The sequence below is a fragment of the Halichoeres trimaculatus genome, unplaced genomic scaffold (genome assembly GCF_033239565.1).
Source record: "Halichoeres trimaculatus isolate MK-OKI-2021-1 unplaced genomic scaffold, fHalTri1.1 fHalTri1_scaffold_16, whole genome shotgun sequence".
Taxonomy (NCBI): domain Eukaryota; kingdom Metazoa; phylum Chordata; class Actinopteri; order Labriformes; family Labridae; genus Halichoeres; species Halichoeres trimaculatus.
In genome coordinates, this window is record NW_027437194.1 from 13,603,143 (window position 1) to 13,628,342 (window position 25,200).

Sequence of the window (25,200 nt, forward strand, 5' to 3'; positions counted from 1 at the left end):
GTGTGTGTGTGTGTGTGTGCGCGTGTGCGTGTGTGTGTGCGCGCGCGCTCTCGCATGCCCAGTGTAATACAGTACATAAATACACTGCGCGTTATGTTCTCGCTTTAAGTCTCAGCAGCCAAATTCAGTTTATCAAACTTTATTAAATCAAAGAACATTTGCAGACATGTCGTGTATTTATTCTTTTAGCAAGTCAAACCAAACTCATAGTGCTTCACAGAGATTGAAAATAATGTGTTCAAATGAAAATATGTAATCAAGGAAAGGAAGACTTTTAAAGCTCCTGTAAGAAACTTTCAGTTTGTGTTAATTCTGGCGCCCCCTGTGTATAAAGCATCTTATTTTTTCACTGGTTCGTGTCTTGTGCATCTGTTTTAATTTTTCTAAAATAATATCATCCTGCTTTATTTTATTAATAAATAAATGATTTTTTCGTTGTTGAATTTTTTTTAAATAAGGGCCATCAGATGTTTTAGATAATAAAAAATAATAATAATAAAAATTAAAAAAAAGAAATTCCAGTCTTAATATGGATCATTTCACATGCTCTGGTATGTTATTGAGAAAAATCAACATTAAGTTCATTCTGTTTCATAACTAGCAAAAACTCCTAAAAAGAAAAGAATCAGTTGATTAGTAAAGATTGATCTCATGGAAAAGCAGAAGTGTGTAAGCATGTTAAAAAGATCTGTTCAAGAGACACAGACTGAGCACACTGAAGTAAATCTGTACAAAAATAAATCAGTAGTAATGGATAGTTCATCAGCAGTAGGCCTTTGGTACAGTTTTGGCCCAGTTGGAGGATTTGAATGCTCATAAACTTTACATTGCTAATGTTAATTTCTCAGCCTTGACATAAATTTAGTCTGCTCAAACAGGTTTTAAGATATTGCTTTATGTTGAATTCATTTTAAGATATTTAATTAAAAAATTATACTAGATAATGTTGAATCATTCATCCTGAACCTGAAACCACTGAACAGACTCCTCATTAATTAACTGCAGGACTTAAAAAGCAGGGCCTTCCTCCTCCTCCTTCTTTCTACATGATTATTTAATGTCCTCCGGCGTGTTGCTCTTTTAATCATAACATTTGATTTATTGATTTCCTCTCAGCCTGAAGACAGAGCCCACATTCAGCTGCACGGAGGATTTTAGTCCTTTGATCAAAGAGAGGACGAAGAAAATGAGGAGGAAGAAGAATAGGAGGAGGAGGAGCTGTTTTAATATTTCAGAGCTCCACGGGGTTGAATCGGAGTCGACAGCAGATTAGTGGAGCTGTTTTATGAGTCAAATCAGACTCATGGAGTGCTTTTTAGCCCAAAAGTCAGAGACGTATCATTTTGATGTTTTACCCGTTTGTGATAAAAGAGATCATTTCTAACTTTGTCTAATTACCTGAAACAGTTTCTTGGTGTGTGGGTCCAGATTAATGACTTTCCTTTTTTTTTTTTTTTTTGGAGGGCTCTATAGAGATGATGATTGAAGCAATGAAAATGTTTGATGCTGTTTTATTTGGTTAGTCCTTGCTCTGAGTTATAAATCAATAAAATTTGCAGGCATCAAAGTTTGTACAGGCAGTTCTCACAAAATAAATTAATGGATAAATAGAGTCAAACATAAATGGACCCCCCAAAAAATCTTCTTTGTCAATTTAAACCCTAAATCTATCAACCTGTCTTCAAATCTGTTGTTAAACAAAGTGCCTTTATTTCTAAAAAGAAAATATATTTTTGGACGTTAAACACAAGTTAACCCATACAAGTTTCAATACAATTGTCAATGCAGTATATTAACAGTATATGTGCACACATAATAAAACGGACGAAATGCCTCATATAAAATTTCCGTTTTTCATTAAAACATAAACTCAGGGAGAAAATAACAGCTCATCTTCATGTTTTTAACTTCTTCTTCCTCCTCTTCTAAGAGTGTGTTTTCAACACTGCTTAAATTAAAAAAACAGCCTGTCTACATAACTCTTCTTTTTTTTTAAATTAATCCTCAATTACTTTTTTCTTCTCATCTTGTCAGCGCTTATATTTTTGAGCTCTGCACTTTCGTCTTTGCTGCTGTTTTGACCTTGTTTCCTTCTGTACTGAAAGTTTTTCTCTTTACATGCTAACGTTGGCCTCACAACAATGCAAATTTAAACCCTTTTAAAAATATATGAAACACATATTTTTATTAGTTCTCTTTTTTGAGTAAAGCTTATTCTTTTTGTCTTGTATAGAACAATTGTTTCAGTGTACTCAGCATGAAGTCTTCAGAAGGTAAATAAAGTGTTTTTACAAAAAAAACCTTCACTCTTATTTTTCTAAGGAGATTTTCATGGAAACTTATCTCTCATACCAGAAAGACAGAAAAGTGGTATATTAAATCAAATCCAACCATTTTTTTTTAAAATTTGGTCATAGATTATTATTTCTCGTGGTTAACTGTGTATGAAAGGTAACAAATTGCTTCATTCAGATGAAAATGAATCCCAATCCTTGAGATTACAGAGGCCTGTTTAAATCCAGCTGTTGACTCCTGCAGGTTTTCTTTTGTTAGCAGCTGCTGTCATGACGCAACGGGGCTAAAAGGCAGAGGTCAGAGGTCAGTGCCCCCCGGCGCACGCCATCTGACCTCACTCATTTACATACACGCTGACCTACATCCCTGTGACCGTTGATTCTGCTCCTGCTCAGTGAATGTACAACCACTAAAAAAAGGTTTAAGATTGAAGACTCTTGCAATTTAATATGATGAATAAAATATTTATAAAAAAATAAACAAAAAATAAATATAAATAAATATATAATAAAATAAAATTTTGAATTGAATTAGTCGCATTGCTTTTGCATATGTCATTCTGATCTTAGTGGGTCAATTTACATCTACTGAGGTTGAAATAATGACTATTCATCAGAAGACAAATTGAAAGGCACACACACACACAAACATGCACAAATGCACACACACTGGCACAACTTTTGTTGATAGAAAAATGTGCCACTATTTTTTAAAAATAATTGTATGAGCCTCCAATGAATAAAAAATCCAAATTCCAAGTAAACAAAATAAATCGCTTCATGCAGTTAGTTTCTTGAGGTTTTTGCAGACTTAACAAGTAGAGAAATTTTTCATTTTTTATACATACATTTACTTGATAAAAATTTGGGCTCATTGAGTGCAGCAGATTTTGAAACTGGCCGAATAAAATCTGTTACTTTGGGGAGACAAAATATGAAAATAAAAATTTGAGACACAACTATTTTCTGCTCTGGCAACTGCATTTTGTCTGATTCTTCTGAGTCACCTCACAGTGTCAGGGGACGCCCCCTGACCTCTGACCCCTGAGGTTGAGCAAATTCACAAGTCTCTCAAATCTGAGGGAACAAAGTATCGACCTGCAGGCCGCTGACATCTCCTCTGTTTGCATACCAGAAACTCTGTGTGTGTGTGTGTGTGTGTGTGTGTGTGTGTGTGTGTGTGTGTGTGTGTGTGTGTGTGTGTGTGTGTGTGTGTGTCTGTGTGTGTGTGTGTGTGTGTGTGTGTGTGTGTGTGTGTGTGTGTGTGTGTGTGTGTGTGTGTGTGAACATGAAAGATTGTTACAAAGAACACGAGCATTCTTCACAGGACAGTATCCACTTTTTCAAATTGATCACTTCATTCATTTTAATGACTAAATGTTGAAATAAATACAGAGTAGATATATTTTTCTTCAAGTATTGGATGAATAAAACATATTTGTTATTCTACAGCATATTGTGCATGATATATTTATGTGTTTTTAGTTTATATTTCCCCTCATACAATGAACTCTAGAGGCTTATTGATATTTATGGAGTAAAACTTGTTCTGTTTCATTCCAAATGCAAAATTATACATTCTTAAAATATTTAACCACAGACTTACTGATATTTCAGCAACAAAATTACAAATGAAGAAAATTACAATTACATACTATTAGCTCTTGTTATGTGCTTATGTCAAAAATAACAGTATTACTATTGTTATTAAAACTAAATGCCAACAATCTTTAAGTCAAAGTCCTGAAAATATCACATTTCAAGTCATAGATATACCATGTTAAATCAAACAGTAACAGATTAAAGATCAAAAAAGAGGCAGAGAAACAGCTGACATTCAGCTGGAAATACAATAAAAGTCCCACCGTCCTCCCCATCTCTTCTGTTAATAGCACATTTCAGCAAATATGATTATATATGAAAAAATAAACACTTAAAGAAAAATGTATTCAGAAAAAAGCACATATAAAATATGAAAGCTTATACTGATACACAAAAAACCTTTGTGTGCACTTGTGAATTTATTTCACTGAAGTTGAGTTTCAACTTCATGAATGAAATTCACATTTTTGTAAAGGCTTGGTGGTTTGACAGACCTTTTTAACAAATGATCAAAATTATATTAGAATGCTAATGCAAATGGTAATACCACATCTGTCCCATTCTATGTTTAGTCAACACTTGATAATAATGTTTCTCTGAGGATGTGTCAACAAAAAAAAGACAGGGGGAGATAATACTTAGCATCTGATATCCGAAAACATATTCAAATACAAAGGAAATTTCTTAAACAGATATACAAAATGACTAATACCAAACAAGAATCTCATAAAGCACAAAAAACAAACATAAGAACAACAAATTTAGCTTTTCAAACCACTGTATTCCACTGGAGAACGAGTGTATGGAGGGCTAACTGGGCCATAATTTTTGTTGCCTAATTATTGTGAATTGATGCTTAATTTGGACACAACAGTGGATTGTTTTCCTCGAACTGTTAGAAAACCATAAAGTGAACCTCACTTAGGTCACAGGCTAAAGTTATACTCAGTTATTAAGTAATCAATGGAAAAGCCTGGCAGTTATTTGGGCCCTCCTCAAAATAAATTCTGCATCTGGGTGTTGCTCTGCTAATTTCTTAAGGAACTGAGGATACGTTTTGTACTGGAGTCTTACCTTCGATTTACAAAGAGCTTTAGGTCAGCTGGTCTGGTGGTGACCCACCATCACCTCCTCAGACAGTCAGGACCCAATTTTCTGAAATTCTCAATGACTGTGCACACCTTCTTCATTTTGGAAGACATTTACCAAACTTTCTTTCTCAGGCTCATGTTTGGCACACAAAAGTTGCAAAATTGAGAGCTGTGATATCAGTTGATATATATACTTTTTTTAATCTTTTTTTTTTGTTAAATCCTTAAACTTTTAAATGTGACGTCTGAAAACCTGTGAACTTTCTGTTCAATTTTTAGAGACTATCAATCCTAGCATAGTCATTTGATAATCCAGCAGTAACAACCTTGATTCTGGATGTTATCAATAAATTAAAAATTGATTAAAATTTCAAGATTTTTCTCTTAAGCCATGAATAAATATTAATTGAATCAAGATCAGCAAAACAATCTAATTTAGGATTTCGACTGATGTTTGGTCAAAGCAAACACTCTTTAAATGTAACTCTAAAAAACTGAAGGACATGAACAGTACACCTTGCTAAGATGACTGATAATGGGATAAGCAGGCTCTATTCTAACATGTATCACCTATTTTCATATCAATACAGAGAATAACAGAGGGGGGAAATTAATTAAAAAAAACACTATCACAATAACACCAACAGCATCACAAAGAAATGGCAGCATTCGTGCTCAAAGTGAATCTTCCTGATAAGTTGCATAGTTCTGGTTTTCAACCAGCTCTCTATTGGAAGTGATATTAATAAAACAGGGCTCCATCTTTTTTTATATATATATTTCTAATTTGTCCAACAAAAGAGGGAAAATGACTTTCATTCATGGTGCATCCAATGTCTCCTTTTTGTTAGCCTTGTATCTAAATATGACCCCTTACCTTGTTTTCATTCAGGCTGTGTGATGGCTGCAGAGGAGCGTTAGTTTCAGTTTGGTGAATCCTAAAAGTTTGGGAAATAGAAAGTCTTCCTACTTTAACCCTCACCTACACATGGTCCTCACCAAAACAGTTAACTGACCTCTTATCAGTATTTCTAGACCAGAGGTTGCACTAGATATTTTAATTGTCTGTCATTTTGAAGGACAGGGTCGTAAAAATTCCGTCATAATAAACAATAATCTGTTAATTAAAAGAAATTGATGTTGATACCTATGAATTATATATTTTAGCATGTCATCACAAAAGCGGCTCAGATACGGCTTGTAACATTTATCATGGAGTGCAATTATATTGCTTATGGGCAGAAGGAGAAAGACAAATATCGCCCGTCTATTTTTCTAATCCGTCAAAATGACGGGCAACCTTCAGATTTTTCGGTTATAGCTCAAAAAATCCTGTCAAAGATGGAGAATAATCTGCTGACGCGACCCCTGTTCTAGAAGTGAAGGAAGTACCCCAAGCATGAAATACAGAGTACTTCTACTGTTTTTTTCAAAATAAAAGGCTCATCTGTTTTCTTTGTGGAGAGCTTCGAAGTTAGTTTTTTTTTTTTTTTTTTCTCAAGATTTGGTTCAAGAAGAAATTTGGCAAATTTCCTACAATGTCTGTGTAAATATGCATGCAGCCATCACCCTGCCAACCTGAAGCAGCTGTTACTTGTGCTGCAATGTTAGTTTGGAAAAAAAATCACATACATATATGTATGTATATAAAGCCCAATTGATATTTGATAAAAATTACACCAATCATATCCACACCTTCCTCGTGGCACATCTTAAACCAATATTATGCTCTTACACATCATAGTATTAACGTGGTAAAGAGCTAGACACTGTTTCAACCCAAATTTAAGTCTTAGAACTCAAATTAACACCAAACACTGACTCCACACCACATGGCATATTGACAGTTAGCAACTTGCTGGTGAACAAAGTGAAACATTTGGCAGATATTTTCTTCAGGAGTTGGTGGAGACCAAACCAGCGTTAAAAGGAGAGAGAGTATAGGACTCAGATTCATCAGTTTGACACAGATATGTTGACGATATGAAAATACTGCTCTTTTTCGGTTACCTAGGTAAAGGATGGAGCTTATTTAAACTAACTTTTGAGATCTAAAAACTTAAGATAAATATATGTCTGTTGAGGTGCATGATGTAATCAACATGTCATTTGAAAAGTATGTTGTCTGCTTCTGCCATCATGATAAGATGATGCAACATAATATTTAAATTAACAACGTAAGTGTAATGATTGCTGTGTTCTGATAAGTCATTAATTAACAGCTGATATTAGATATCTTTGAAACTCTGATATCGTCCAGCTCTGCATGTCGAGCAGCTTTATGAACTACCTTTAACTTCATGGTTAGTTAGTCTTAACTTTGCCCTCAAGAAGCCTCTGACACATCCAGTTATTAACGTGATGATTAAACTGTTGCTGGTGAAACTGTGGTCCTCCTGCAACTCTTAAAGGAACAACAGGATGATAGATTAAAGGATGCATGGTATACTGTGTCTTAAATCCCTCCACCACAAAAGAAATAGAAAGAAACAACTAATGGGGAAAAAAAATCACAGGGTCTTTGTTGGTGGTCGTATTTTGCTTTGAAGACAAATTGATGGAGCTAGATGCTCCAAAAAGTCTAGTTGAAGTTAACGCAACGTGACTCTGAAAGAGAATTTGAAGCTTAAATCAAAAACATTTATTTGAAAAAGGACTTCTAAACTCAACAAAAGGTATCCTGATAATTGTTTTACTGTACCAGTGCCACGTTCTCTTCTGTTTTGTCATGCCCATTTGTGTCTCATATAGACTCATATAGTATTCTTTATCTTGTGAAAGCTTTCAGAAACCTTCAGTTTACCCATTAATACAACTTCAATGACTGAACGTTTGCTCTGGTTGTCCAGCATGAACCAGACCTTGTAAAGTGGTTAAGACAACTTCTTGAGGCTGAAATGATCAACGACTCAAATAGCTCGAGAACGACACAACATAAATAGAAGCTAACTTGTGCATTTGTTTGAGACAAAAAAGGTGGCTTGGTATGTCACAGCCTGAGATGGGATTTGTTTGATCCTTGCTGGATAATATTGCACTAGAATGCAGCAAACCTCAACTAGGTTCTATTATTGTTTTTGCTCTGTGCCGGGACTCAAACTGCATCAACACAAAAGCCCTCTTCCTGTCACTCTGAACATAGACTGGTTTTAGTTCTGCTGTGGTGTAACGATGGTGCCAAGAGTGATGAGACCACTGATGGCCATGAAATATGTAAAGTTGGATATTATGCAGGAGAAGATCAATGCCACTCCAGCTTCTATTTTCATTTCCAAAATACTAACCTCTGAAGTCTTCTTTAAAATCTGGAGCCTCAGAAAATAAATCGACCCAACATTCTTGATTTGTTGCAATTTGTACAAACAGTTTGTCTTGAGCACAGGATTATGGGTCTAGAGTCAGGTCAAGAGCCCATTGTCCTAACTCCTCTTCTGGGCCCAGGTTTCTCTTTTGGCAGAACCATGCGTCTTTCCTGTTGAAGCGCCTTTGAGGAATTTGAAGAAGGGGTGTACCTGCTGCAGTTTCATTCCTAAGCGCAGTGTGAGAGGGAGAGCTTCAGCATCCCCTCCATGTGCATCTTGTAGAGCAGTTTGAACTCAGCAGGCAGCTGGTGGGACTCCTGCCATTTGGTGGTGAACTTGGTGCCCTTTTTGTCGTAGTAGTGGTACGGCAGCTCCTTCCCAGTGTTGGGGTCCCAACCGAAGGGCCAGAAGCCGTACAGGTGGATCTGGTTGCACATGGAGGACGCCAGCGTGTACATCAGGATGCCAGTGCTTAGGCGCTTTGGGGACAGCTGTTTGGTTTTCCAGTAGCTGGTGATAAAGTGGGAAAGAACAATTTCATTTCAGAAGTAAACTTCAGCTTTACGGCTTCTAAACAGAATTAAAAGTGTCAACCATAAAATGTTGACTTGCTGCTCAGTCAAAACTTTTATTCAGGGTTCAAAGTAAAATATATATATATATATATATATATATATATATATATATATATATATATATATATATATATATATATATATATATATATATAAAGTTTTATGTCCTGTTTTGTTAAATGTTTGATGTTCTGTAAAAACGTCAAAAGTTTGAGAGTGTAACAGGGCCATGTAGTAAGTGATGGGAACCATGGCACAGAAACTACAAAACAAGGGTTCAAGCAAGGAAACTGCTGCTTTAGTTTTAGTTTGTATTTATCTTTTGCAACTGACTGTTCATCTAACCTGATTTTCAATGAAGAAACTGTAATAAAAACGGCAAGGTGGGTGGCCAATTTTAACTACCACCCAGGCACCTTACTGTAGCCATTAATCTCAGGGAAGCTATGAATTAATAAGGTTTATATTTTTGTTATCATTTTCATAACTGTATAACAAGAGCATTTTTACGGTTATTATAAGTCTCCAGCAGTGTTGGTAATAACAGTGTTTAAAAGTAACAACATTACTAATGCCGTTACTTGTTTCGTAATCTAATTAAGAACTACTTGTAAGTTTGTAAGGCCTTAACGGTTACCAACAGTAAAATGTGACACGTTTTTTAACAAAGAGCTGATGGTAAAGTAAACTTCTCAGCAACAAATATCACACAGCTACCTCTGTTTGTCTGTGTAACCTGCAGTCAGAGAGGATATCCTGCAGCACTTTTGGATCAAACCAACTAGAGAGAGAGGGGTGGATGCTTTTTGAGGTTTGAATGTAAGGCACAAGTAGCTGAATTGTTTTGACTTCAAAAATTATGAGCAAAGACAGGACTACACTTAAAATTAAGGGGGGAAACGGGAGAAATTAGAGGCCGGGAGTAGAGTGAGAGACAGGGTTTAAAAGCAGGAGAATCCCTCCTAAATTGGCAGCGTTGGCAGGATCTGACCCAGCTCGCTCAGCCAGAGCGACAAGAGCTGTAGCGGACTGTTGGGTCAAAACTGGCATTTATAGGATGGAAGTACAGACACCACTTCAACGTCGTAGGCAAGAACATACATATGAGCATTTTGCTTAAGGATTTTCAAAGAATTACTCTCTCTCTAGAAACTAATTATATTTATAAAGGAGTAATTCAGTTACTAATTCAATTACTTTTTGGGGAAAGGAACAAGTAACTATAACTTCTTACTTTTTAAAAGTAATTTGCCCAGCACTGGTCTTCAGTAAGTCATCTGCATCTGGTTGTGTGCTGATGTGCTGAATGATGCCAATATTCTTCAATATTAAATAAACCTAAGCTTGTCAATGTGAAAGAACCACTAAGTGTACAACTAATTACAAAGATAATCTGCAAATTGAACCTCTTGTTGTTTTGATGGCATAGATGCTCCACTCGCTTCTTTGTAACTCAATAAAGCTCAATAAAGAACATAACTGCAGTCCTGAATTCACAGACATAAACCAAGATTTGGTACCTCCTTGTTGTTTCTTTTGGCCATTCTGCTCTGAAGAGTCACAGAGGAGATCACTCCAGACTGGCCTCAACAAAAGCATTTCCTACGTCCTGGAGGTGCTGAAAGCCTTCTGAGCTGCTTAAATGTGATAATTCTTCCAGAGCAGGTAGTTTTAATGGGATTGGTGAAGATTAGGCTACTGTACGAGCAGCCTATTCTGCTGCTACAACACTAAGCACCAGCCTTAAATCCCTCTCCACACACACTGTTACAGCCCTGTGCCATACCTTTCACTAAATAGCTGTTTCCTTATAATCCGGCTTTGGAGCTTAAATCTCTCTTTGCCATTTAGAGCACGGCTCAGTACGACATAACCACACGCTAGTTACCACATGCAGGGCAAAGACACAGCAGCAGATTTGACAAAGATAAATAAATACAGATACAGATAACAAGGCTCTTTCAAAGTACTGGAAATTACTTGTCGTAATTGAGACTCACTTGTTGATGTACTGCATAATGTTTCCAGGCCAGGCTAGCTGGACTTTTAGCTGACCTCGATGTTCCACAAAAAAGTCCACCAGCGTCCTTGTCACGGTGGCTGACGTGTGAAAGAAGAACGCTGGGATCCACAGGATGGCCCCATCCAGCCTCTTCAAGCTCAGGAAGAAGTTGTTCCTGTCCTGCACAGTCAGTAAATTATTGTAGTATTTCTCTAGGATACTCGGATTAAAGGTCGTCATGTTTGTCCGACGACCAACGTCCTTCTTAAAAATCTCTGTTGGCGCAAAGTTGCAGCGAAACACAAAATCAAACTTCTCGATCTGGGGGCCACAGCGAGAGCCAGTGAGAATGCCGCTGTTCCCAATCACAGCGCAGCTGTTGTAGTGTTTGTTGAGGATCGGCGAGACCTCAGGGAGAAGTGAGCGGAAGTTCTCCCCAATGGAGAAGACGTACTTGTGGCTGGAGTAGTCGTAATGCATCAGCTGTCCGATTCGGACTGAGCTTTTTGTCAGTGAGAAGTTGTGAGGGATGTCAATGTACTGAGAGATCTCCTCTCTGAAAAAAAGAAAAAGGACATTTATTTTCATATTGTATAGATCAGCTTTGGACTGGCAAGGATATCAAGATTACAAAAAGAACTATGACTATTTCCATTAAAGTGTCAATTTTGATTCATTAGGTTGTGCTTTGATTTCATTTCGATTCAATTAGATATTGATTTGAGCAAGAAGTAGAAATGTACAAATAATTAGAGCTTTTGTTGACATTTTTTAGATATTTATTTTCATGCCCATGTGAACATATGTGGTATGTCACCTCAGATTTTCGAGCAGCAAAACAACCCGATGACAGGTTAGAAGTTGAAGAAACGAATCAACAAAAATAACTTGAAACGAAAGAAAAGTTGATGACACTGTTTCGACGCTGCTGCTGCTTGCTTTGGTTGCTATTTTGGTGTTTGGTCTAGTGTGGCCTCCATCTGACAATGCGAATTACATGCACAGTGCCCCCAACTGGCCGGGAGGTGAATTGATTGAGAGGATTAGCAGAATCGATATCGAGTTGGATGGGTAAATATTACGATGCATCGATTAATCCAAATTTTACCCAACACTAAAAAGCACCTCACAGTACAGTGAAGTGCATGTTTTTTCATTGGTTCCTATGTCACAGCAGCCTGCTATATAGCTGGGCTTGTTGTATGCGCTTGGCAAAGTGGCAACAACAAAATGTAATTGCACAAATGAAAAACAGTGAAAATCCTGTGAGAGGCTTAATCCTCATACTAAACTGATCTGATGAACTTGAAGCTTAATAAATACCAGTTCTGCATGTAAGCCCTTCAGAAACAATCATCATGATGGCAGTGACTCTGATGAAACGTATTTAATTCTCATTATGCATTGAACAGGATTAGTGCTCAGATTACTGATTGTGGATGATGTAAATATTATTAAATATTAACATTTATACTGATTTGGTTTAGCAAAACAAAACAAATCTGAGCATTTAAGCCTCTAGCACTCACCTCCATAAATCCTAATCATATGATAAACTCTCAGGGCTAAGGAGAATGTAAGAAAAAAACCCATTGACTTTGACAGTGACTTGTGTGTGTGAAACCTACTTTAGCTTTATAAAAGCAGAACTGTTGAATCTCCACTTGGAGGAGTTCTGTAGATCCTCGCTGAGAGAGTTGGTGAGAGGGCTGAAAGCTGGATCCAGATACTTCATCGCCAGCTGGGAGCTACACAGATGAGGATGAGGAGATAGAAAACAAAGGTTAACTCAGTCTCCCTGTGCCAGGAGGTAAGCTTTGTTCACTTGCACTTCAAAATATTTGGAGGAAAGTTTCAAATCATGGAGCTGTTTTTGGAAATCAAAATCTTCACCAGAATGAAGATAAGATCTATATGTCATATTAAATGTATTCCTGTGTTAGCAGTTTATCCAATCATTGCTAGTTCATCAATTTATTTTGTTTAATAAAATTGCATGTTACACTTTTGAATTTAGGAATACCTTGAAACCGAAGGTAGGATCATAGAACTGCTTCTGTCTCCTAATATTGTTGCAAATATGTGCAGGACCACCATGAAGGCTCATATGGTAACAGAAAGCTATTCCCAAAAACTTGTCTAGACTAGTCAACTCACAAAGTGTTTAAGGAGTCATCCAGCAAATATATAAATATGTGATGCTGACAAAAAATTGTCAGCTGTCATTTGACATACACACACCTCTTGTTTATTACCACAGATCTTCACTTAAATCATCTCATTGTGTCAAATGAGCTATAAAACCGATCTGTTAAAGAAATTCTATCCACCAAGAGCAACATATCTTATTCTGTACAACTTGTTTAACTCCAAAGATGGATTTAAAACTTTTACACATTGTCAGATCAGTAATGTTGGTAAATTCAATCTTTAAGATTGAGCAGGAGGTTTTCTTTTATCAATTAATCATTTTTGCAGTGCAAGAAGCCTTAACTCATCCAATCAAAAACACGAGTTTAAAAAATTGGTTAGCCAGGAGGTTACCATGTAGCACCGTTTCTTTAATATGCTTTCCTCTATGCCTCATTTTTGCAGTGAAACCTTGACATCTTCTATGTATTGTATGTTTTTCACTCCGTGTTTCTGCACAGCCATGCAAGCATTGCAGATAGGGATGGGTACCTTTCACATTTGAAACAATATGGTACCAAGGCCCGGTACCTGGCAATTGGTACTCAACGGTACCAATTTTTCAGTACTTTTTGTATTTATGTGGTAAAAAATATAAATTACTTTCACAATATATATATATTTTTTCAATTTAACATATTTATTCTTCAATATATAACCTTGCAATGCTGTGTTCATGTCCAGCATGGAAAATTTCCTACTCTTCCACTCCTCAACAGTCACAAGGAAGCATTTAGGTACCTTAACATGGTACCTTTTGTTTTTACGTGAATTGGTACCCGGTACTTATGACAGAATTTGGTCAAGGCTCAGGTGCCTTAAGGATTAGGTTGCAGTGTTGGTACCCATCCATCCATGGCTGCAACTGTCTGCTAGAGCAATTACAAAACATTTTATCCTTGCAGCTGTTTCGACCCCACAGCATACCAAATATCATCAAACTTTACCCTCAACACTCATTTCTGTCTTTGACTAAACATTAAAATGTCAAGGTTTCAGGTCACTGGTCAAATCAGTATTCTCCATGTGTTTTCACTTTGGTTCAAACCAATTTTGGGGCATTGGTTGCACCAGGACAGTTCAGGCAGAGAAAGATATCTGTTAATGAAATGTAAATAATGATCATTCAAATATCTTGTAGCTGTCCTGAAGGTCCTAACCCATCTCGGGGAAGTCTGGCCAGCTTAAAGCAAACCTTAAAGCGGTGTGTTCATACTGTTTGACCTGAATCTGATGGCAGGCAGACCTCCAGCAGCTTTTTTCTGTTGTTGCAGCATCATTTCATAGTCAGTGAGGTTCAGTCAGAGAAGTGCAGCTCAACGGATCAGCATGAAAGAAGCACTGATTTGAACTCGTTCAGAAGTATACTTGATAACTGGCTCCTAATTTTCATCAAGGCTTCACAGCTTCAGTCAGACATGCAAATTCAAGTTTTCTTTTATCTTGCTTTGTCATGCTGATCCCAATAGCCAGTATGCAAACACATTATTATCTTGCATGCAGAAGATAATAACTAAGATTCAAGTTTAAAAATCACTATTTGGGCAATGGTGGCACAGCTCTACTTTTTTAATTTCCCAAATATGTTGATGCTCCAACTTTGTATCAAGGATAAAAACTCACGATAATGATAAAACAATGATTACTCCAAGAGTCTTCATTGGATAAGTGTGGTGATATTGTGACATAATGTGACATTATTTCAAACTCCTGGTGTTCATTATTTGTTCTTGCATGCCACTGAATCCATCGCTTCATTATCCAAAAGGTGTCTGAGAAAATTAGAGTCGCAAGCTGAAGCAGAGGCTGCTGGTGGCTTTGCAAGATCCACCAAATGTTCTGCTGCTACAAATGTGAAGCAAAGGGTTAAAAGCAGCAAATGAGTAATAGAAGAGAGCAAGCTGTTTGGTTTTATTGTTTATTGCTTAGAAAAAGAAAATAATAAGTGAAGCTCAAACTCTCATACCAGAAAAATAAAATTAAAATAATGCAAAAAAAAAAAAATGTTCGAAGTTAAAATGTCATCACTTGTATTCACCTCAGGTCGGGTTTGCGAGGCGGCCTCTCACTGCGGAAAGAGGAATGTGAAACAAAAACAAAACAATGCACTTACTCTCATTCTATCCATCACCACTGAGCTTAAAAAGACATGAAGTAGACCTAATCAAGATCTGATGTGCAGAGTTTAAGTGCATTTCCAATACACTATGACATCCTTAGAATAACTTCAGGGTTGCATGAGGTGTTGTCCTGAGTAAGCTCCTGTCAGCTCCTTCATCAGAATCTTGAGATCTAATGGCACCACAGCTAAGCTATCATCCTTGTGATTACTCATTATGCCCTGCACTTTTCCCAGAGTACATACCATGGGATGGATTTGTGCTTTCTTCTTCCACGAGCTGCTGAAACTACCTCTGCTATGCTCCTTAAGAGAAACTCTCACCCAACAACCCAGCAGGACACTGTTAGAGTGTTTTCTCTTCAAAATGCTTCCCCCCTTCACATCTAACTCACTCTGAGACCAACCTTGGCCTGAGGTGACAGCGGGGCGAGGAGGAAAATGATTACAGGCAGGTTGAAAATGAATGCAGCTCTCACACAGTAAATCAGAGCCAAGGACGGCTCGCTGGCCTCCAGAACCTCCATCAGAACAAGGCTGTTTTAGCTCCACAGAATGATTTACAGAATGATTTTCCATGAAGCTGAACTGCAGAGGCTCAACTCAAACCTCCTCAGAAGCGTCAGAGCGCTCTCCTCATGCCAGCAGACATGCTGTTTAGATGGGAAACTGATTCACTAGAAGGGGTTCAGTCAGGTGTGACACATTTTACAAATACAGGCACTAAGAGTGGATGTCTGAGGAGTCAGACCTTTTCATTGACAATGTTCAGTTCTAAGCGGATGTAGTCATACAGGCTGAACATTAGGATTTCACTCAGCAGTGCTTAAAGCTACAGTGTGTCATATTAAGTAGCATTTAGCATAACAAACCTGGAAGACATAAGTTTACTGTAAAATTCATTAATATGCCTGAATTTATAAGTATTTTGATTTGGTTGACTTTGAGGAGTCTACTATGTCTCTACACAGGAGCAGGTCCCCCTCCAGGAGGCCGCAGTTTTGCACCGTCATGTTTCTACCGTAGCACTCATTTTGTAAGTTGCCACACAGAAGGAATTGGTTGGAAGATGAAGAAAAAGAAATTACTTGTTGTGTGTGTGTGAGGACTTGCTCTGATGATTCTGATGGAGGATTATATTCTTAACAATGTGAGAGTGAGTAAGCATGTAAGTAGGCCTGTCACGATAACAAATTTTGCTAGACGATAATTTTCCAAAATATTATTGCCGATAAACGATATTATTGTCAATATTATTTTGGTTTGTTTCTCCAATTTGTCACTGATGTAATCATGATAAATGGGATAATAAAGTGAGTACACCATATCAAAAGCAAGAAACTTTAATTTCTTAAGAGTATTTAACTGTAATTAAAAGGTCAGGATCTTTTAAATAAAATAAATTAAAGAAAAAATATAATTAATTTAACAAACAAGAAAGAGAAAAAAAATACAATGAAAATGAAATTGACTCTTTTAGAAAAAATACATGTCAATGAAAATAATTAATACTAATCAAAAACAATAAAACATAGACCCTGTCTCTAAATAAAAACCGAAACTCCAAAAAAAAACCAATAAAAACAATAAAAACTATAGCCTAAATAAAAGGGAGTTTATACAGTTCCTGAATTGTTTGTGACATGTACTTTTTCCCAGTCAATCCGTACTGTCTGTCAAACATTTTGAACATTTCTGGCTTTCAACCGTATTGAAGGGCTGCATTTCTTTGGCAATGTAGCTGTCTTTGAGCGCCCACCATTTGGCGCTTTTATTTCTATTTACTTTGCCGACCAAAAGCCTCAGTAAGAGCGGATTGTCAAAGAACAAGGCTCCGCTGCACCTCCCCTTCTTCTTCTTCGTCGCCACTATTTTCAAACAAATGCGACATATCAGCTCGTTGGTGTTCATGAGCTCACACTTTGTTCATTCTGAGAAAAAAACAAAATATTCCCACACTGGGACTGTGGCAGGCGGCTTAAGAACCGTATCTTTTGTGCCATCACTCATATTAGCGTGTGTTTCCTCCTTACCCCTCAGGACGCTCGCTTCAGCTCTCTCCGTGTGTACGCGCGAGCAGCCCCGTCGCAAAAGATGCCAAAAATCGCATTTTTGACAGATGCTCACTCCGCTATAAATCCGCTAGACCTGCAATAGAACCTATGCACCGCAACCTTAGGAAAGATAGCCCTAGTGAGCCATCTTCTCATTCAGCCTCTTTGGTCGAAAGAGAGGAGGAAAACAAACATGCATGCACATGTCAGTTTATCGAGGCTGGCAAACTTACCGAGGACGTTTTTATTTATCGTTCGGTTAATTGATTTATTGATTATCATGACAGGCCTACATGTGAGCATTGTTAATCAAGAATCTGGCTGTAAAAGGTATCATCAAACATCCTCAATCTAACTATAGACTGTATGTCATGTGGACACAGTCTCCATGACATCACCCATCTGTTCCTGAACAGTGTAATGAAGCCAATCGTTGGTGGAGGCCATATTGGAAATGCTGACTCAAGAGGCGGGCTTTGAGCCTCCTTACTAGCAGCTAAAGGATGCCAGACCTGTCAGTCATGTGAGCTGTGCCTCTGATTGGAAAAACTTGTGATCTTAATCTTAATATCTTCTAAACTACTGAGTTACACAAAAACCTACCACCAGAATAGTGTGTGCCACGAGTGAACTCAGCGATTCAGACCAAAGTTGTTTTTGAACAAGGCTGTAAATAGTTTTTTTTATGCTAAAAAAAAAAAAAAAGTCAGGGGGGCAGAGGGTTTTGCTTGGTGTGTACATGGTTTCTGGTCTTTCTGCAGACAGCCTGAAGCAGAATCTTTAAGAACTTCAACTTGTAGTACTACAGCATTGGCTTTATTTGTTTAAAGCAGATATTGCCCCTTGATTCCAAATAACCGTAGCTTTTTAAAGAACGGGCTTGCTTTCAATATTTTTTTTTTACATTATAGTCCAAGAGTACATTAAAATGATGGACCCTTCTCCTTTGTGTGGCAGCACTTCCTTCTGTTCAGTGCTGAAGTGGTGATGTATACATAGCAGTAAATAGCTAGTTCAGGCTAATTCACACTCACATTAAGTTTTAAAATTTTAATGGAAAACCAAATTTGGCCTGAGATGCTTTGTTACTTCCTGCATGTCTGGAAATCTTTTGGACAGGGAGGTGCTGTTTCAACTGTTGCAATGGTTTTGTCCACAGTTCAGAGTAATCCAACCTCTCCCCTGTGTTTCTGTGCTTTTGCTCTCTGGTTCTCCTGTGTCACAAATGCAGCTGTGGTTCACGCAGACAAAATCACAAAGAACGGAAAGAGACAAACATCTGGCCTCAGCCCACAGATTGTATTAATGTCTAATAATTGACTTCAGCAAATGGGAAAAATCTGTTTTTCCAGTAACACAGCGAATTAAAATGTATTCCCTGTGGTCTAAATTACTTTTAAGGAATATGTTGATGAATTGACTTGAAGGGAGATGGTGAGTGGATGGGCTGATCTAGAGCACAGCTGTTGTTATCAGTGACATAAACAACGGATGCTTTAGTTTGATACACACTTGCGTGGACTGAGAAAATGCACCAACATGATATTAATTTAAACCAGTTAATCAGGGTAAAGCCAGCTTACTAATATAGATACAACCAACTATTGTCATCCACTCCAGAGCTGAGAAACTGATCCAAAGGAGGATGATTTTTTACATAACAGTGGAGCTAAAGGTTGTTGGTTTCTACTTGTGGAAATTTTTACAAACTTCTGAGGTGGGCTTTAGGTTTGTAAGCTCACAGGTGTAATTCTTTTCTAAAATTTCACCTTAAGTGAACAGAAAGGGCTGATAAAATTCATATCATGTGACTGAGCTAATCCAGAAGAGTGATTGGATGATAAAACTATAAGGCTGAATGATTTTCAACATGAGATGTCTTCACACTAGAGTTGCATTGCTAAAGGTGTTCACACTGTAAGTCTCTGTTGCATTATCCGTTATTGTGCTGCCAACATTACACTGTGGCTTTTGGAGCAGCGTTTTGTATCATGTCCTGCCCCGTGTTCTGCACAAAACAGAGAGTATGAAGTAAGAACTGAGAAAGGCAGGAGTTGTTGCATTATAAGTGTTGGTACAAGTAGATCTACTTGTAGCTGCTGCAGCTGTCCAACTTAGCTTAGCAACAAGACCAGAGGCAGAAGATAACAGTTTGCTTCATTGTTCTGTGCTATTTTTGGTGTAAGGTTATGATGACTTTAATGTCAGCACTGATTCATATCTGTCAGCAGCTTCAGTCTAAAACTCTGAGTCAGATTCATCCTGAGGGCTGCACAAAGTTGGAATCAGACTAGTCTGACTGTTACTGTATGCTAGCGTTGGTGTTTTTAACCCCAGATTAAACCTGTAGCAGCTTCATACTTAAAGCTAACAGGAGAGGTCCCATGTTCCCCACTGCATAAATACTTAATGGTTGCATTGTGATTGATCGTATAAATACTACTGCATTGATTAACCTAATGATATGGATGAAAATTACTGTATGAAACCACGGCATCACAGTCTGAGAGCTGCCAGGCCTCAGCCAGCAGAGAGGCCTTCATCTGAGTCAGCCAGTGCACCTCCTACATGGGCTTCCAAAGATGTTTCAGAAGATTGTCTTATTATGATATCTATTAGTAAATGCTGGACACATAAATGTCATTAACACAATGCATGGGGATTATAGAATCATTTAAAACACAAACAATGTAGGAAAGCTATATTGGAAAGCACATAAACCCTGCATCATCTCTGAATTCTACCCTGTCAGCATGTACAGACTGCACCTAGAATGACTATAAATAAAAGCCTCAGCTGATCAGTGCACACCCACTCTCAGCAGATGTCTGCAGCTCTGCAGCTCGGCCTGTACTCACCGAAACCCCGCGTGGAACATGGACAGCCTGGATCCTCCATTAGGTCCGTATCTGGGGGTGCTGAGCAGGAAGTCCTTCTTGATGGACACGTAGCTGATGAGCGACAGGATGAGCAGAGCCACGCTGAACATGACGAGCCCCAGCGCACTTGCTATCCTCACCATCCTGCCTCTTTGTGGGCACCAGCCCCCCCGGACCAGAGGATCAGAGACGGGCCAGGACGAGGAGACAGCGAGCACCCAGGTGCACCGCATCCGCAGCCGAGCGAGGGGCGTAGACGCGAAAATGACGCGCGCTTCACGCAGATTTCAGAGTCCATGTGCGGAGGGCCAGCAGATGCGGTGCCGCGGTAGTGAGGGCGCATGGGCGGCAGAGAGAGACGCAGAGACGAAAAGGCCGGACATGCTGGAAAAGAGGCAAAAACCGCTGAATTACTGACGTTTGTGACAGAAGGTGTGAATGCAGCAGAGTCCAAGAGATGAGCAGGACTGAGGGGGCCGCGCTAACGATCCGGTTTTGAATAACAGATATGAGCTAAGGAGATAGCAACGCGTCTGCGGAAGGACGAGCGCAGGAAGCACAGGCGTGACGCATCGTTCTGGTCATGGACAGAAGGATGGAGAGCGGAGGCGGAGTGAGGAGGAGGAGGGGAGCCTCTGAGGGTTTTCTGCAGGCATGCAGGGGGAGATCACAGCCCGTATCAGAGCTTGAAGATGGGGCGAATGAAGCTGAGACGTCCAGCAGAAAGAAGATGGTGGCGGCCGGAGAATGCTGCTCCTCTCTTTATCCTCTGCTTATCTTCTCTCTCCCCCTGTCTCTCCTCCTGTTCTCCCGGCTGTCTGATTAATTAAACCGGATTGTCGCTTTAAGGAGACGCAGCTCTTGTATCGCGGTAATCAGATAAACAGCAGCAGCATCCGAGGCGGAGCTCTGCGTCCTGACGGGGGCACGGAGGCAGGGAGAGAGCAGCTGCTCAGACAGACTGAAGAGGCGACAAGTGCCACTCAGGACTCTTGTTTAACATGTGAAAACACACTTCCTGCTTCTACAAAGTGTGTTATTGAGAAATAAGAAAAAGGTCGAAAACATGCGTGCTAGGGGCCCCTGTCGTTTTGCAAAAAAGTGTTGCACAGCAGTAAGGGCCTCTTACACGAACATTTCCTCAGAGCCCCTAACTACATTAATGGCCATATCTTTTTAAGTTAGCATTCCTTATCACATCAGGAACTAAGTTTACCCATCCCTTCTTGTCCCCCAAATACAACACGAGAAAAATAACAGAATATGCACCACAAAACAAGGAGGACCCAAGTGCAGACCACCCCAAAAAATAAGATCCAAAAGTCCAAGAAAACACATTTAGTTGAAAAAAAATCAGTAGAAGAAAACAGAACATGTCATGTTGAGAAAGACGACACAAAGAAGTGAAGAAACTGAGAGTAAACACACAGGTGTGAGACCAGACATGGGTAAAACTAATGAGTACAATCAAATAGGAGGGGCAAGACCTTCAAAATAAAACAGAAGACTTAACATTGGAACACACAACCTCACAATGAATACTTGAACACAGGGGGTTCCTCATCCAGGTCTACACTCCTTCTGGCCCATTACACTGTGCTTGTGAAAGACGCCTGGTGCTGCCAGCCCAGCGCGGCTCCAAATCTCTAGCCAGACTCTTCTCTTCTGTTTTTCCTAAATGGTGGAATTAATTACCTAACTCTATACAATCTGCAGCATCCCTACTTTTAAGAAATGTCTGAAGACTCATCTGGCACTGGGTTCAGTTATATGTATTATGATAACCAGCATTGCTCTTGTACTAAAATGACTGTACAGCAGTGGTGTGCACAGGTGGTTTCCCCCAATTGTTAAAAAGCATGAGCTTAAGTGCTCTCCTGGTTGACAAAACACACTCAGCTGCACCTTTTGCTAATAAACTTGCCCCCCAAACCATATGCAAAGTACCTTTTACTTTTTTTTTTTTTTTTTTTCCCCGCCGCTGCCCTAGCCGGTCAGTTTTTAACATGCTGTGCATTTTTCAAAACACTGACAGATGAAGTCATACCAATAAGTGATGAAGTTGTGATTTGAGCTCATCTCAATTTTACAATAGGAACAAAAAATATCTGTTCAAAAACCAGCAATCTTAAAGCTTTTGTGTGGAACTGTTGTTTAATTTTTGATTGTGGCACCCCCTGTTAACAAAGTGCTGCCAATAACTTTTTTGCTGATTTTGTCCTATGCACATGTAGATAAAATTTTAAACAAAAAAAATCTATTGTGCTGAGTTTTAAAAATTGGCCCTATCATTCACTGGCTCTGAGAAACATGAACAAAAAGAGGCTGATTTGAAAGCTTGTTGTCAGCACCCTGCAGCTTAGACTTGGAGTTGCACTAGAGCATTTACTGTATCTGACTTGGAAGATGGATCAAAGAAATGTCACAAACTGTGGCTTTTATTTTAAAAGATTATACAGAAAATAGAAGCAAGGACAGCGCAACATGTTGGATATGTGAAAGAATCATGAATAAGAAGACTGACAAAAAAAATGATGGTCACACAACTTACACTGAGGACTAACTGTGAATAACTGACAGCAATTTTAATTAATTTCATGATTTGATCTGTTGTTTTCCATATGTGTATGTGCAACGGATTCAACCAATCAATCATTTTGAGCTGTTGTTTTTTTTTCCCCCAGCAAAACAGAAACGGAAAAGCAAACCGAATGAATTTCTGTAGGCACCAAAAGACAGGAAGAAAGAAAAAAACGACTGCTCTACCTGCTGGCATTTAAAGAGTGACCTTTCCGCCGGTCTTAAGGCCTGACAGCCCTTAACACACACGCAGACACACATATACACACTTGCTGCAGATGGAGGGACAGGGGTCCAGAGGCTTTGTATAGCTGTCAAACAGACACAGATTAAGATCACAAAGCTTCAAATAAAATGCTTCTCACCACTGCACACTTTCTCTCTACTTCTCTCTCACACAGAGAAGCCCCATTTATTCCTATCATAGGGCACACTCAATGTGCTGTGTGGAAATGGAGCTAAGTTCAGATAGGTGGAAATTTTTTACGTTTTTAAGGTGAGAGTAAAAGAGTGAAAATAAAAAAGTCTGGGGGAAAGAGAAACACAGTAAGAGGAGAGGGTTTGGAAATCAGTTTAATTAACGAAACAGTGTGAAGGAGAAGAAGGAGTCAGGGTTACAGGTGTGAGTGTAACAAAAGACAGGCAGTAAAATGATCCTGCAATAGAGAGCAGGGAGAAGAGAGATCCAGGAGGAAGATATCTGCGTATCAGCTTCTGGTAGATAAATCAGGCCATCAGGATTTGTGCTTTTCTCTCTGAGCTGCTGATTCTTCATCCCTCTGAGCCCTAAAAAGTCACCAGCTGTCATGTTTTCACACGCTGTCAACAGGAAGTGATGTAAACATATGGACTAACATTTACTCGACCCTACTGCCATAATACACTTCCAAATGATTCAAACTGAAGAGAAAAATACACACAAAGTTTAAGACTATTCCTTTTATTTCAAGAAGGATGGTACAGCTAATATAAATGGCAGTTGCCTCTATGACATAACCCATTGGTTTGAGGTCTCCTGCTTGAGTCTTCAAGTTTGGTAAAGTTTCAGACATCGTGTTAGATTTTGGGAGCAGAGGTGAGCCTATTTGAAAGAAGATGAAGAGGTGGGAATTGATATTGAAGCCAAAGAATCTTTCCTAAATTCAACACATACAGTGTAAAAGATGTGTCAGCTCCTGTGAGTCTTATTTATAACATTTAAGAAGTAGCCCACACTCAGTGTGAATCTTTGTACAAAGTAAACAAGATGTCAGCAATGACTTGTCCTTGAGCATACTGCTCTGATACCAACTCTGTGGTGGTGGTTTATGGTATTTAACTTACACCACAGAAAAATTAATCTTGTAGCTGATGACATTGTTCTGTTTGTAAGTCCTAATGTGATCCCAACATTTATCAAACTTTGTTTTGATACTTAACTTTTGAACTTTAACTTTTAATGAAGTGCTAGGCGCCGCCCTGTCGGCTATGGCTGCCCTTTGCAGCAGCTCTCTCTTCTTTGTCTGTTTCTTGTAATTTTTTTGTCTCTTTGGAGTGGATCATTACTTTGTATGGCTCATTTGTTGGTCATGGGCACCAAACTTGTTGTGGCTTCCGTGATATTTTTACTACTTTTTCTCCTGTGTTTTTCTGGAGATCCTAGATGTAACCATGGCTGCATTGTGTACATGTGAACTCAGTTGTTAGCAGCCTATAGCATGTCAATGCTAACTGGTGTAAGGCCTGATGTCTTCCCATGGGGTGAGGAGAAGGAGGTGAGGACGACGTGCTGGTTGTCAGGTGTGAGCTAAGAAGTGACGACATCGACCTGCCCTTCCATCCATTGTTATTGGGAACGTAAGATCTATCTCCATTAAGATGGATGAGCTAGCCGTGCTAACCCAGCAACAGAGGGAATACCAGAGGGCAGAGTAGCATCATGCTATTCACAGACATGGCTAACGAAGCTAACATCAGACACCAACGCCACATTGGAAGAGCTCCACTTGCTGTGAGCAGACAGGATCCAGGAGACAGAGATGGAGCATGACTGAAGAAGCTCAGTCCTGGACCCTGTGGAGGTGGAGGCTGGCTGAACTGGAGAATGATGGACAAGCTGTCATCATCTATTTTCTTATGGACCTTTTTGCACTTTCTATACACTTTCTTACTTTTGTTTTCTTGATTGCTGCTGTGTCTATTCTATTCTATTCTTAGTCAAGCAAGTTTTTTTGACTCATGCTGGTGATAAACTTTGATCTCATGGATGCTCGTTTGACACATTTTTAACCCTTAGCCACAGTTATGGAACGAATGTAAGACTATCATCACCTTAACTCGGCGTTTACCTAGTCCCTTCCACCAACTGACCTCTATCAAGAGATCCATTTATCTATTTTACAAATGACATAAGGCTGTATTTTGGTTCAGACAGTAAGTTATTACTGTAGCTCTTTGAAGGACACATAATGAAATACAAGACTGAAACCATACAGTGCAATTTGAGGACGTAAGACTTTTTAGGTTCCTTTAT

The 25,200-nt window shown here is 38.8% G+C and overlaps 1 protein-coding gene and 1 long non-coding RNA gene across 3 annotated transcripts in view; one reads left to right on the top strand and one right to left on the bottom strand.

Annotated features, from left to right (window-relative positions):
* LOC141805097 (uncharacterized) overlaps positions 1-1,195 on the top strand; it is a 39,072-nt gene extending 37,877 nt beyond the window's left edge. Inside the window, exon 4 of the long non-coding RNA XR_012599689.1 lies at positions 1,117-1,195. This is a non-coding gene — a long non-coding RNA (uncharacterized LOC141805097). The remainder of the gene's footprint in view (positions 1-1,116) is intronic.
* A 119-nt stretch (positions 1,196-1,314) lies between these two features.
* On the bottom strand, positions 1,315-21,044 carry st8sia3 (ST8 alpha-N-acetyl-neuraminide alpha-2,8-sialyltransferase 3). 2 transcript variants are annotated; one of them, XM_074689821.1, is made up of 5 exons: positions 20,088-21,044; positions 15,095-15,124; positions 12,495-12,614; positions 10,865-11,422; positions 1,315-8,799 (listed from the first exon to the last, which is right to left on the bottom strand). In XM_074689821.1, the coding sequence occupies exons 1-5, from the start codon at positions 20,339-20,341 to the stop codon at positions 8,517-8,519; spliced, it is 1,245 nt and encodes a 414-aa protein (XP_074545922.1). In that variant the 5' UTR covers positions 20,342-21,044; the 3' UTR covers positions 1,315-8,516. The 2 variants fall into 2 exon arrangements, with proteins under 2 accessions (XP_074545922.1, XP_074545923.1); XM_074689822.1 differs by lacking the exon at positions 15,095-15,124 and having other exon boundaries at positions 20,088-21,043.
* Between the last annotated feature and the right edge of the window lie 4,156 nt (positions 21,045-25,200).